General features: G+C 43.6%; 1 protein-coding gene across 3 annotated transcripts in view; it reads left to right on the forward strand.

Moving 5' to 3' along the window:
- The first annotated feature begins 1,456 nt into the window (after positions 1-1,456).
- Positions 1,457-13,791, forward strand: part of IPPK (inositol-pentakisphosphate 2-kinase) — a 30,801-nt gene continuing 18,466 nt past the window's right edge. The window contains exons 1-4 of one of the 3 annotated variants that reach the window (XM_067003060.1): positions 1,457-1,580; positions 2,407-2,460; positions 3,149-3,260; positions 3,953-4,086. Coding sequence is in view for 1 of the 3 variants with exons in the window: in XM_067003059.1 (XP_066859160.1) it covers positions 6,050-6,130 (81 nt within the window). In the remaining 2 variants the exon portion in view is untranslated. Of the gene's footprint in view, positions 1,581-2,406; positions 2,461-3,148; positions 3,261-3,952; positions 4,087-5,929; positions 6,131-11,900; positions 12,076-13,791 lie in introns of those variants that run through there. The other 2 variants (XM_067003059.1, XM_048054984.2) reach the window with 2 other exon arrangements.

A 13,791-nucleotide genomic window follows, 5' to 3' on the forward strand; every position in this document is an offset into this window, starting at 1 on the left:
CGTCATCTGAAATTTAATTCCTCAGAAGTCTTGACTTGAGAGATCTAGAACATCTTTATATATTTTGGGGTATTCCTTTTCCTGTCACGGTTAGGAATAGCTCTTAGGTTTGAGAGCATCTTAGGTTTACTTTTTGTCTAGAAACTTGTGGGAAAGATGTGAGATGCACACTTATTATTCACTTTTGTTCCAAGTGAAATACTTTCATATCCATTGCAGTTCTTATTTTTATTGTTTTACGCTTGCTTTTGCCAAGCATTTCGTCAGAAAGATTTCACAATCACTTGATAAATACCCACTTCATTGCGCTTAAAGGTAACAATCTACAATTCTCTTAGCAATTGCTGTTTTAAATCAATAAAGCACTTAAGTAGAACATGCTATAGCTGATACTGTGATAACACAGATCCAGAACATGGGTAGGTCTGGCAATAAAGGGTTGGCAGACGCCCTTTTTTTTTTTTTTTTTTCCCCTGGAGAGTCGGAGCACCGCAAATGGCAGCTTGTGGACTGCCTGAGTGATGTGGCTTGTGCTCCCAAGGCGGGTGATGTGCCCTCTGCTCGTTTTCAGAGCACACCTAGAAATCTGTTCATTCTGTGCTTTTTCCCCTTCTTTCCTTGAAAGCATCCATCTTCCCCCCCCCCCCCCCCCCATCACCTTGCTGGGAGGTTCTGCAGTAGGGCTAGAAGTACAGTTTCATAATCAGCTCAGTCAGGTCTAAAAAATGGCTAATCCTACACTCGCCACCACTTTTGGTTGTGTTCCCATTGCTGCTTTAATGAGAGTTGGAGGGTTTATGTGGCTGTGCAGTGGCATAGTGGTTTGCTGAGTGAACTAAAACATAATAAGAAAAAAATCAACGTGAGAATCTGACCATTCGTTGGATGAATAATTTGCTCTGACTTGCCACATGGGTGTAAGTGGACTAAGAACAATGCAAAGAGGGGACAGGAATGTATGTCCAGATTGGAAACGTGAACGAGGCTGCCCTTTGGAGATAGTATAGTAGAGTATAGATAGTATAGTATTTACATTGGCTTCTGTGCTTGTGAAACTGCATAGTATTTGTGTTTACGTATTGGAGATAACGGTTAAACTGATGCTTAAAGTTTGGAGAAAATCTCTCTTGCAATTATAGGTTCTGTTTATTGATTGCAGTCATAGCGGTGCCAGTAACCGGGTCCTTCGAGGGAGCTGGCTTCAGAAGGAGGGGAAGGACGGCGAAGGATTCATCTTAGGTGCTGCTGTTTGAATACAGCGATCGCTCCACCACAGTCAATAAAAATCTGGTACCTATGAAGTTGCGGCATTGTCTTTTGAAGTATTTGGCTGTGTCAGGGTAACACAGGATTCATCAATAAAAAACTGCTACATGGTCCTTCTGTGCCATCTCTTGATATTGTTACGCAGCTTGGCATTCTGGGGTATAAGCTGAAATGTAAGGCGTCACGAGTTTATGTCAATTTGTAGTTAATCCTCAGGAGACTGTACTTCATGAACCAGGAGTTCAGGCTGAGAAGGTTTTGACGTCTTTCACAAAAGGGCATAGCTGAACAATAGCGCTTGAGCTAAAAACTAGGTAAGTAAGTGTATTTCCCTTGCCTATTTAAAGATGGTCATACAGGGCTTGTGCCAAAAAAAAAAAAATTAAGATGTCCTCTACTTTAACCACTGCCAGGCCCAAGGGCTAAGCACAAGAGGTTGTGCAGGTGATGTCAGCCCATGTGGTGTTGCCTGGGGCAGTTGCATGTTGCAAAAGGGTGTCCGATGGGGGCTGATAGTTTAACACACAGCACCTGCCCTAAGAAGCATTGCTCTGTCGCAAAAGCAGCAAAAAATCATACACACAACTCTGGTAGTTGGCTTTCACCTCTTCCTGTAAAGAGCATTTTGTTTTTCAGTTGCAGGTATGTCACTTCATATGAGGCAAGACCTAAAAGCTCTTTATCCCTTCATCTTTCCTTCCTTGCCCTCAGGATTAAATGCTGTAAGAGCAGACTTTAAGGAGGTGCTTAGATGGGATTGGTCTTGTTCCATTCTGATTTAATACCTTATCAAAGCTACTAGGGTTTCACCATAACGTTCTGCTTTAAAGGCCTCCTGCAGTTTCTAGTTAATCTCCTTTTCCATTTATTTTCTCTTACTCATTTAAAAAATTCACCATGATGTGTATCCATTCCCGTATCCTGGCTCATTTGTAGTGTTTTGTTGATGTCTTTTTTTTTTAATTTTTTTTCCCCTCTCAGCAAACACACAGGGCTCTTATCTATGGAAAACAGTGTTTAAGGATCTTGCCTATGTATAAAAATCTCACCTGTTCTGACAATTCATCTGCATTTTATATACTATATAGAGATGAAATTATCTATGCTCTGGGTCTTTAACTTCATTTCCTCCTTCACCAGGCTCTAGCAATGTAACCTGCCTGTTGATTCACATCTGCAGTTACTGCTGGCTGGGTAAGTGTATGCAAGCTCTTGTTGGTTAACAGTGTGTATGTTGTTGACCTTGTCACCTTTTCTTGCTACATACTTATTTCCAAAGCCATCAACTTTCTTAGCTACTAAAATATTTCTTATGGTTGGAAGTACCAGGTATGCTTTCCTTTAAAAACAAACAAACAAAAAACCACCTCCCCTCCATCAAACTACACATTAGTCACATTTATTCCCCCCTGCTTTGGGTCAATGCTGCTCAGATTGTGAGATGGTGAAATGACAACTGAAGCATGAGGTTTTCTGGATTTCTAGCATATGCATGAAATTATGTAGATCAATCATGGATTCAAGAGAAAAATAAGGCATGGAGATTATGCAGCAGCATAATCCAGATAAAAAAGGTAAAGCTTTAGAATTGTAATGAGGTGTGAGTTACATCAATATACTCCATTATGGATGGCTTGAGTGTAATATAAAACTGTCGGGTAATCTTCATTAAACATAATTTAATCATTTGAATTAATTTTAATTTAAGAAAAAGAAAAATAATTTCATCTTAGTGTTACGTACATTCAGCTTTCTTGGACTCTTTGTCTGGAGTTTTTGATTTTTAAATAACTTCTTCAGGCAGATGTTTCTTGGTTGCAGGATAGGATCTTCTGTGTCATGTTTATTCTTTTTAAAAAATAACAGAATAATCTTTTTACAGAATCCTTTCATTTTGGTGACCTGCAGGACCAAGATGCAACTTACAACAAAAATCCTTCTCACAAGCTTACAAGACATTTATGTTATTGGCATCTGACTATCATGAGTCTCAAGTAATACTGTTTTTCCTGATACCTGGATTTAATGAACTTTGCTTAGCCATCAGAATATTAACGCAAAACACTTGCCTGGTTTTGTTTTAGCCTCAGACTAAATAAGACCATTTTTAACCATGTCATTCTTATTCCTTGGTAAATTGACAAGCTATATAAAAGACCGCATGTGTGCGAGTCCCGCGTTGGTAATTCTGTGGCATGACTGGGGAAAGGATGTGACAAAAGTTAAGAGCTGAAGTCTGCTGGTGGGAGAGGAGTCATATTGTGGTGGGCTGAGAAAGGTCTGTGTACTGGGGATAATCCAGGAGAGCTGAGATCAATAAACTAAGGATGTGAAGTTGGTGGTTAGTCCCACAGTTTAAACCAAATTTAAACAAAAACATACCACTACAAGCATGGGATGATAGACAATAGGCTGGGAAGAAATTTTGTATTAGCTAATGTATTGTTTACCTTCACGTAAAGAGACAGGAAGGCTGTTTTCTCCTGGTTGCAAACATTTGACTAGCTTTACATGATAGTATTTTATTAGCTTATAAGAATGTCATATGATCAGTGTTCTTGTATTTTATTTTGTAGGAAAGTCTTTTATTTATCTTGCATTGAGACCGTTTGCACAGCTAAGTATATTGAGGTCACTGATTTAAAGGCTGTATTTAAGGTTTGTGGTTTTTTTGTGTCCCTGACAGTGTAGAGAAAGAAGAACTGTGACACAAAGCTCAACAGAGCCACCTGGTACAGTTGTAGAATCTGGAAAATGGAAATGTATTCTTAAGCCTGTGGTGTTCTCCTGACGCCTTCAAACACCATCATAAAGAAAAAGGTGAGGGGATTAAGGGGAGCTGCAGAACTGGAGGTATGATTACCCTACACATTCCAGATGCAGTTTTAACATAGCTTATTTACATACTAAAATACCACAAACACCTGATTATCTACTGAGATCCTCAGAAGGATTTTGAAGCTCACTGAGCGCTGTGCTAGTCCTCAAGGTAGCTAATTAAGACTAATCCAGGTATGTCTACACAAGCTGTAGTTATACCACAAGACTATGCTGGAGGAGGAATTCCAGTTAAGTAACACTTTAACATCATTAACAGCACAGAAGCCTAAGATACTTAAGTTTGTGTGTGTTGTAGATAATATCTAAAATAAGTAACACTTAAACTGATAACATAGAGAGAAATATGTTATTAAATTTTTGTCCCTCTAATTTCAAAGTTTCACCAATGCATTTTCAGACCCCCCCCCCTGCAATGTAGCAAAGTGGTAATTGTGTACCATGCAATGCAGGAGGAAGAAGTGAAGTCACTTGCTAGACAGTGATTGCATTAAAACTTAAGTGTTTTCTGGTTTTGTTTTACTGTTTTTTCACCCTTGCACTCAGCTTCTACTTTATTTTTCTGTGTAGTTGTGTACTTTTTAGAGGTATGAAAACTTCAAAGAAATTCTAGTATTACAAGTTGATTCTATTAAGACAAATTACTTCTGCCACTACAAGTCAACATATTATTTGTCTTTATTCATGTAAACCTATTAAGTGTTCACATCCTATGTGTCTGATGTACATTAATTGTGGAATAACGCTTCCACTGAAAGTTTTGTACATAACGTTGAATGAAATTCTTCTACCACTTTTGGATAAGATGGGGTAACACTTTTTTTCTCTTTTTTTATGTATCTGTTATTACACAATAATAATGGAACTTAGCAAACATGCAAGGTGACAAACATACTTTAAACATCCCTCTGACATTATTTTTGTCTTTATTAAATGGCCAAAGGAGTCAGGGATTCACGTTTTCATACGATTCTATAGCATATTGTTAAATAAAAAGGACAAGTGCATATCCATCAACCTTTTGGCAAAAAGGAAGCATATATTGTTTAGACTCCATTTATTTTTCAAAAATCTGGTTGAAATTAGGTTATAAATTATTTAAGCTACAGCACAACACAAAAAATCAATGACTTATGGCAGATTCTTGAAGGTTTTATTTTCAGCCTTCTGTTCATCTTTTCCTTTTGGAAAAAAGCATAATGTTCTTTGCTTTGACTTCTTAAAGACTGTGTAAGTCATAGTTGGGTACTATTCAAATAGCATGTTTGTTATGAAAGGAAATCAGAAGGTAACATCCACTTGCAAGGTCACTGTCACGGAGTACCTTCTTGAGGGAGAAAGGAGAGGGAAAAATTGTAAGCTGTTAGTGGTAAATTTTAAATGGTAATTGAAGTTTTGTTCTTTGCGGTCAAAACTCAAAATTGACTGGACTAAGGAATCCAGAAGTTGACCCTGTATTTTTGACAGCTAGCTTAGATGTTTAGACAACTTGTCTAACAGTAGTTCACTTCATTCATGTGGAATTCAGCCTTGCTGAGAAGAAGGAAACACCTTAACGCTTTAATAGAGCTTTAAGCCTCTGACGTGCCTGAAGGACGAGTGGCCTGGAGAACGGCACGCCCTCGCCTCCGGCCTCTCAACCCGACGCCAGCCGGGGGCTTCACCCGGGGGGGCAACGTTGGGGGGACAACGGAGGCTCCGGGCCGGGCGCGGGGGCGCAGAGGCAGCCGGCGCCGAGCTCCTGCCCGGCCCCAGGCCGGCGGCGGGCGGGGCTGCCCGGCCCGAAGATGGCGGCGGGGCGGTGCCGTGCCGTGCCGTGCCGGGCGGGCCTTCCCGCGCGGCGGGCGGAGGGGCGGCGCGCAGCCGCCATGGTGGCGGCGTGAGGGCGGCGGGCCGGCGGCAGGCACCGTCCCCGCGGGGCGCGGCGGGGCGGCCCGGGCCGGGCATGGAAGTGGAGAAGATGGACGAGAATGAATGGAAGTACCACGGGGAGGGCAACCAGAGCCTCGTCGTCTCGCACTGCCAGGTGCGGCCGTTGGTCGGCGGGGCGAGAGCGCCCCTCCCCCGCCGCCGGGCCCCGCGTGAGGGGAGGGGAGGGAGGGGGGGGGGCGGGCCGGGGCCTCACCAGGTGCGCGGCCGGGCAGGGCCGGGCCTTTCCTTATCGCCCCGCCAGCGGCGGGGGCAGCCTGGAGACGGGCGGCCCTCGGCTTGCGGCGCGGGGACGCGCTAGCAATAATCCGCCTGTCGTGTCGCGATACGGGCGCGACGGAAGGCAGCGCCGGCAGGGACCGCGCTCCCCTGGGCGCCCGCTCGTCCGGCCGCAGGCGGCCGCGGGGTCTGGCTGCGGGGGCCGGGCCGCGCAGCTCTGGGAGAGGACGGGTCCCGCCGGCCCCGTGGCTCCACGCACGCTTTTTTTCCTCCGCTTTCTTCTTTAAAGAAACAAACAGAACCGGGTTCGCCGCTCTGGCGGGCGGCATCCGTTCAGTGAGGCTGAATCGAGCCAAAGCGTGTGCGCGCTGGGCTGCTGTCACCGGGTGTCGCCTGGCACAGGGCCGGGGTTCAGCTCGGAACGGCCCTCGAAGGAGTTTGTTCTGTTTCTAACGTGTACTTATGGACGCTTTTTGTCTTAAAAATTTGCGTTTCAGTCTAAGCTCTGTTATGGATGTGCCCCAAAATGCCCTTGATATTTCATGGATCTAAAGGTAGCAAAGCTAAAAGGCTAGAGAGTGGTATTTATGTAGAAAAAACTACAAGCTGTATGAGCTGAATCCTGAAAACCATTTTTTTTTCTATAACATATGAAAGAACGATTAAAAATACTGTATTTGTTTGATGTATCTTTTCTGTGTGTTAAACGTACATTCAATGTAAAAAACGTTAACAAACGTCAGCCTGAGGAAAATGCTGGAAGTATTATGGCCTTCTCAAACTTCAGGAGGGACGTTTCTGTGGCTCTCGTTTGTCTTTATATGAGATACTTTTAAAAGATATTCTTCCTACAAGAAAAAAGTGCATGATTTTGTTCCTTGTCTAAATTTTAGCTTTGAAAAAGGCAGCTCAAAAAAAATGCAGTCACCGAACAATAGGAATCAGAATGCGTAATGGATTAATAGTGATGCAATCGTGATATCTTTGAAGACGTGGAAGATGAGGAAGTCTGCCAGAAACTCAGAATACTTGCCGAGTGTGTCAATTCTCTCTTTAACAAGAGGCCAAAACTTTAGGATACAGTGAAAGTAAAGCAGGTATATTTTTTCCTGTATAGATAGCTTGTGAACTCTTGGAAAATGGGAGTATCTAAAGTAGTGTTTAGATGCTGATTGTTGCACTGTGCCCCTTGCAAACAGGACATGCTTGCATGATTAATCATTGTTCTTGTGATCCATTGTCAGTCATTCTCAGGTTTGTGTGAACAAAACAGCAGCATAATTAAGATATTGAATTTTATTTTAGCTGTCCTGGCTTCATTCTGTATCTCTTCGGTTCATGTTTACTGTGTGTAAAGGTCAGGGGGAAGGATGGTGATTTGGTTGTGGCAAGGGGGACGTGAATGGGGGCTGAGACAGAAGCGCTGGGATTGTGAGAGGAGGCCAGGGCAGAAGCGTACGCGTGCTTGTTGTCGCCTTGTTCTCCCTTCTCGTGTGTAGTGGTGCCTCGGGATGAGGGAAGGAAGCTGGTCCCTACCTGTATGGGTCTGAACCTCTCATCCTTGCTTCTTCAGGAGGATCTGAGAAGTTTAAAAATAAAACAACACCAACAGCAGCAAAAACAAACCACGCAAGTCCCCTGTCCTTCTGGAGAGGAGAGCAGAAGCTGGTCTGCCCTTTGTGAACTAAGACCCGGGGAGTTTTGTTTCAGCTCCTGCCCTCTGATCTACTCTCTGAAGCACCGATAACTGGTTCTGTGCAAGTCCATGTTATCAGGGCCCTGGGGTTCAGGCTGGGGTGAGCGGGCAGGCTGGGCACACGCTTGTTACTGATTGGGTGGAGCACAGCCGGCTTGTGGGTGAAGACTAAGAAGAACAAGGCACGCCTCAGTTCATGGTGCAGGGTCTTTTTAAGGCTATGTTTATTTTTTGGCTTCTCCCATTCCCTGCGTATTTAAGACGTGAATGTAACGCCCTGTTAATCCAGAGTTAGTACAGTACCAAAATTGAAAACTTGGTCACAGGAAAGTCACATGCCCAACAAGCAGCTCTGCTAGCGATGAGCTGATAAGCCCTGGATGCAGCCAACAAGCAGGCGTTTTTTCCGGTGCCTTTGGATGGTGGCCTATAGACAGAGGTTGGTCTGACGCTCAGACCGGTGTCCCATGGAACACGCTGTGCTGTGTGACAGTGCTGTGAAGCACTTCCTGATGGGCTAGTCCCGCTTACCAGCTGCTCACCTCCAGAATGCCGCAGTGACAAGTCCCCCCCGAGTGCCCACGCTCTTGCAGCCTGCGGAGCGCGGTCGGTACTGAGGCAAAGAATCGGAAATCACTGCAAGTGCATCTCTGTTCCTATTCACCCCGTGAGAAAAAGAGGATCTTGGATGGGGCATGGCCTCGTCAGCGCATCTCTTCTTACAGTGATAGTTTCACAGAGTTACTTTAATTAGTTCTCCAGCATTTAAAGATGGAACGCCTGCAAAGAATTTCCAGTTACGCTGTCATCACTGAAGCTGCTTGCTTGCTTAATGTATATTCCAACTTCTGTTTTCTTGGCTTTTTGTAGTTTAAGTTCTGATGACTCGAAAATTCTGGCAGACATACAGTATCGTGGGACAAATTTCTCTGGTGGCAAAGCTTTTCCTGTTTTTTAATACAGCTGTGATTAACTTAACCCAAACTGAATGGTGGTCAAAAAGCCTTTGTCTATCTTGCAACCTGCTGAAACGCTGCTACCACAAAATGAGCAAGGATAGCTCTTCTGTACCACTGGTGCCAGTGAGAAATACAACTGGCACTTCCCTTTGGTTCCTGAGGCCGGTGCTTGATACATTCAGACTGATATCTCCCAAGTACGCAAAAACTGCAAGTTCATTGAATCAGTAAATGAGTAGTCCTTGTCTGTATGTTGCAATGTTGAGTATTTGATTCAATCCTTATTTCCTTTGCAAATAACTTACTTGCCACAATTCACAATCTGGTGACTCCTCTGGTTACTTGTTCTAGCTGTGTTCTCAGAAATGCCCGAAGTGCTGTGGTACAGATACAGTCTTAAATAAAAAAAACAGCTGAACACAGTCACAGATCGCTAGGCAGTTTATAAAAGATGCTTTGTATTCTCTGCATTTTATTGGAATGTTGCTCCTTCTGCATCAAATTTGGCTTCTGATTTAAAGAGAGAGCTCGACTGTTCTTTACCTCCTCCGCTCTGCTCTCGAGCAGCAGGGAGGGTTCCGAGGAACTGCAGTAGGACAGTTATCTTCTAGTAAGCTGTTGCCTTTTTCGGAGGTGGAGATAGCTGGTTTTTCAGAAGTGAGCTGGAAGTCCTCATTTGTAGTTCTGCCTTTTAATCAGTTGTTTGCTCTTACAGAGACACTAATGCTTCTTTTCATAAAGGCTTCAGGAAATTGTTGTTCTTACAAAGTAGCATAAGTGACTCTAGAAATAAGGACTTGTATTTCCTTTGAATGTTGAAACATTGCTTGAAACGTATTTCAAGGTTTTGCGTCATGTATCTTCTGTGTTATCTTCATGTTCCTTCTGTGCTTCACTGCAGTTGCCTTTTTTTTTTAATGTTGGGATATGATGGCAATCTAATGCTTCCTTTTAAAATATGTCTGAACATTAAGCTTGCATTTCAGGATGACTACTTGGATGTGATAAAATAAAACTATAAAGGGGGAGTTTTTTTCCCAGTAAGTTTTGTATTCAATAAGATAGTCCAAAGGGACCTTGATGTGTGTTTGCAAAAGGTTGTGGTGTGTGTCTGCAGGTGCCTTTATTGTTAGTAATAATCTGCGTCTCATCTTGGAGTGCTAGCAGCTCTAACAGATGTCTTTGGGGTTTGGTAAGGAACTTAGTTTGTTAGTAAATATGTAAACCATCCCCAGAGCATATGGGAGCTTACTAAATAGAAAAAGGAGATGACAGATGGAGAAGGTAAATGAAGCAGAGCTAAGGAGGCTGAGGGAGGGAGTCAAGGCAGATGATCAAACTTGCGTAAGGTTCCTACAGTTGGTGCTTGTAGTAGGTTAATAATACCTGGTTCTTCTCTGAGATATTTTTTAAATCTTCAGGTTATATGGGTAAGGATGAAGGATATCACAGTGTCATCAGTGCTTCCTTCACAGATGTCCTTCCCAGTCCGCGTTCTGGGTTTGTGGGGACTGTCGGGAGTAGAGGGCCATCTCGCATCTGGATGTTCAGTTCTGATTTCACTGCGACTGCAGCTGCCTTACGGTGGCTGCAAAGAACGTGCAGAACGGCCCTTTCTGCATATGGGGGACTCATTTGGTTTTGTTTCCTATGAAATAAAATTCATTCTCTGTCTGCAGGGGTGCTTTGCATCACATCAGGCTAGGTAATTGTTCCTAGTACTGCTTTGGAAGTATGAAATAGTCTGCCTCGCGGTTGTTTTGTTTGTTTGGGTTAGAGTAGTTCAAAGCTGGATCTTAATGGAAAATTTTGTTGTAATGAGCTTACTTGGAGAGAGGGCCATTAACGAGATTTTATGTTTAGATACAGGAGTTTTTGCTAAGAGAGGGAAAAGTTCACGGGCAGCATTATGAGCTAGATGCGGCTTTCCAGCTTGGTCTTATTTGGCAAAAAGGGAGTGATGCTGATCATTAGTTGCTGTCTTGTTGAGAGGATCATCTTGAGGCACTTCTTCAGATGGTCGCATTTTGTGTAAGTTCAAGAGCCTGAGTGTCCTGTTTTGTTCTTCCCTTTCATCCCATTGCTTTTCTATGTGGAGTTGGCTAAATTTGTTTTGTTGTCTTGAAAGTAGTGTAAGTAAAGCATTGCCCCCCAAACTTCCAAGACATTCCTGAGAAATTCCAGATCCCTGACTAGGAGGGGATTTTGTTGTGTTCTGTTTTGCTGTGGTTTTGTCTTAACGTCTGTGGAATAGTGAATTAACATCTATGAGCGTCTCGACTTCAAGGAACTAAAGAGCAGACTGCTGGTTCTTCTGCACTGGTTCTTTTTGCTGTTCCTTGCAGGTATAAATATTAGAAATACTCCCCTGCCTTTCGCTGGCCTTGCTTATCAGTGGTGGCCTTCTCTGTCTCTCTCACTGATTAAAGAATGGCCACGTTACTCTGGCTTTGCTTTTTCATGCTAAGAAGTTATCAGAAGCAAGATGCAACTTCCGTTTATTGAATTTTATTTTGACTGTTAGGAAGGACACAGTTTTGTTAAGACCTGAATTTAAAAACTTTTGCATCCTTGAGGAGATTCTTCTGAAATTCCAAACCAATGGTCATTCTTGTTTCTGATTGATTTCATGCTCTGGCGGGGTCAAAAAAATTCACCAAAGCGACACGATATAACATAGGGGGGAGTTCTGCATCTGTTTTTGTAGAATTTTCTGAGGAAAGAAAAACGTTCATGTGATTAAGTTGGACCAAGATTCCAGCATAAACTTTAATGGGAGTTAAGGACCAGTAAACCCTCTTCTGTCGTGTGTCGTTGTGTCCGTCCCCCGTCCCCCCCCCCCCCCCCCCCCCCGCCGTTATAGGGCATTTCTTTGACCTTGTTTCTCTAGCATTGTGTTCTTTTGGGGTATGCGTATCTAAACATAAACTGTCTAGCGACACCCCCCCCCCACCCCAAGTGCATTCTATTTGCCTATTTAGAAAAAGGACAAGAAAACAGATTCATGACTAAATGTAATGCATTCCTTTGTTCCTTCTTTCCTAGCTGTAATTACTTGGAAAACTGTTTATGTATTTATTTATTGTGAGCGAGCAAAGGAGCTTCTGCCCAAGTTTCCCGAAGCAAGCAGCTACAGAATCCAGCTGAAAAGCCAAGTATGTGATCAAGGTGTGTCATCAGTGGAGAAGAAAAGAAGAGATGTGTGCCATGCTGTAAACAACAATTAAGTTTTTAGGAATAGGAGGCAATTACTAGTTTGAGTTGAGTGGCACTCAAACCCGTGAAACTGTACGTTCCTTGTGTTAAGCTTGTTTAACTAGTATTTAGATATGCATCTATAATCACTGCAAAAAAGGAAGACAGTTTTGTATTTACTTTTGATTCTTTGGCTAAGTAGGTGTAACTGTGATTGTCGATACCATCACTGACTGGACCAACTCTGCCTGAGTACAGTCTACAGAGCTTTTTTATTATAAAAGAATTAGAAGTTGGAAAGACTTTAAATTTGCAAATGAGCAGTGGATTAGCTGCAGAGCTTTTTTTTTTTTTCTTTTTTTGACCCAAACCAGCTGCTTGAGTCAATGTCTGATACAGAATTTTGATTTCATATTGTACCGGTCTATTAAATTTACTTTGTCTTTACCAGGTTTCTGCACTGAAAGGGTGCTCTGAGTGCGGTGCAGTTTAGTGGTGTATTTCCTGAGGTGAAAGGGAAGGTGACACCAGACAGGGGAAGTGAATGAAGAGAGCAGAAAGAACAGAAAAGCAGAAATACCCTTCAAAACTCGTCTCACAACGTTAGTGCCTCAGATGGTTCTGTAGATGCAGATGTGAAAACATCACGTGTTTGTGGCATGAGACGGGAACAGGGAGAATCTCTGCTCTGATACTGCAGCTGGTGTGGCAGTGACACCGACTGCAGCAGCAACATCCCTTTTTACTTTTTTGACTTTGAATTGCTTCCCCCTCCCTGATAATGTTCTCCTGAAGCGCCTTGCTCCTCCATCACCGAGGCTGCCAGGCGCCTGGCTGTACCTGCTGGTGCTGGAGGTGTTGCTGCTAACTGCAGGTTTGGAGCAGTGTGGAGGAAGGAAGCTCAGCACACGTTTTCATGTTCCTGTTTGTAGAACTCACCTGTTTGACAGAGGAATGAGGTATTTGATGCCCTGTTAAATGTTAAGGACTACTTTTTTTCCCTAACAGTTAGGGTGTCAGGCCGTGTACTGCGTTACCCAGCTGCAGCGGTGCGTGCCCGAGGGTGGCCACCAAGAGGTGATCCGTTCTGCTCGCTGGGGGGCATATCGCTGGGCGTCCTTACAGGTACTGCGATCAGGTGGCTTAGCTGGAGGGCAAACGCTTCCTCATTCATGGCTAGTGCAAGTTCATACAGTTCTTTTGGAATTGGTACCACCCGCACATTGCAAGGTTATAGAAAGCTTCGCTGTACAGTGAAACCTGGGTTCCTGTGGGACTGTCACGTGGTCCAGGTCGTAGCCGGACAGAACGGAGTAATGGAGTGCCCGGAGTCTGATGCAGCGCGTGAGCTTTGCTGCACGTAGCGAGTCCTGGGGTGGTGTTTGCTCCCAAATAGTGGCTTAAAATACTGAATGGTGTCAAGCCAAGTGCTGTGGCAGAAAATCTTTATTCACGTGAAGAGATCAGAAGATTGTTCTTAGGGGGCTCCTATGCCAAATAGAAGAACATTGTTCCAATTTTTGAATGCTTCCTTGCGCTTTGTGTGAGCGATTGCTAAACTTCCTCCATACTGGCAGGAAATGTAGCTTTCCTCACTTTGTTTTGTGTGATCTTATCCGCGTTCTTATACAGAACAAAACTGAGTTGGAAACCTGCACTTTTACCCAATATTACCATATGTACTGCCTT

This window comes from Anser cygnoides, chromosome 10 (genome assembly GCF_040182565.1).
Source record: "Anser cygnoides isolate HZ-2024a breed goose chromosome 10, Taihu_goose_T2T_genome, whole genome shotgun sequence".
In the NCBI taxonomy this organism is placed as follows: domain Eukaryota; kingdom Metazoa; phylum Chordata; class Aves; order Anseriformes; family Anatidae; genus Anser; species Anser cygnoides.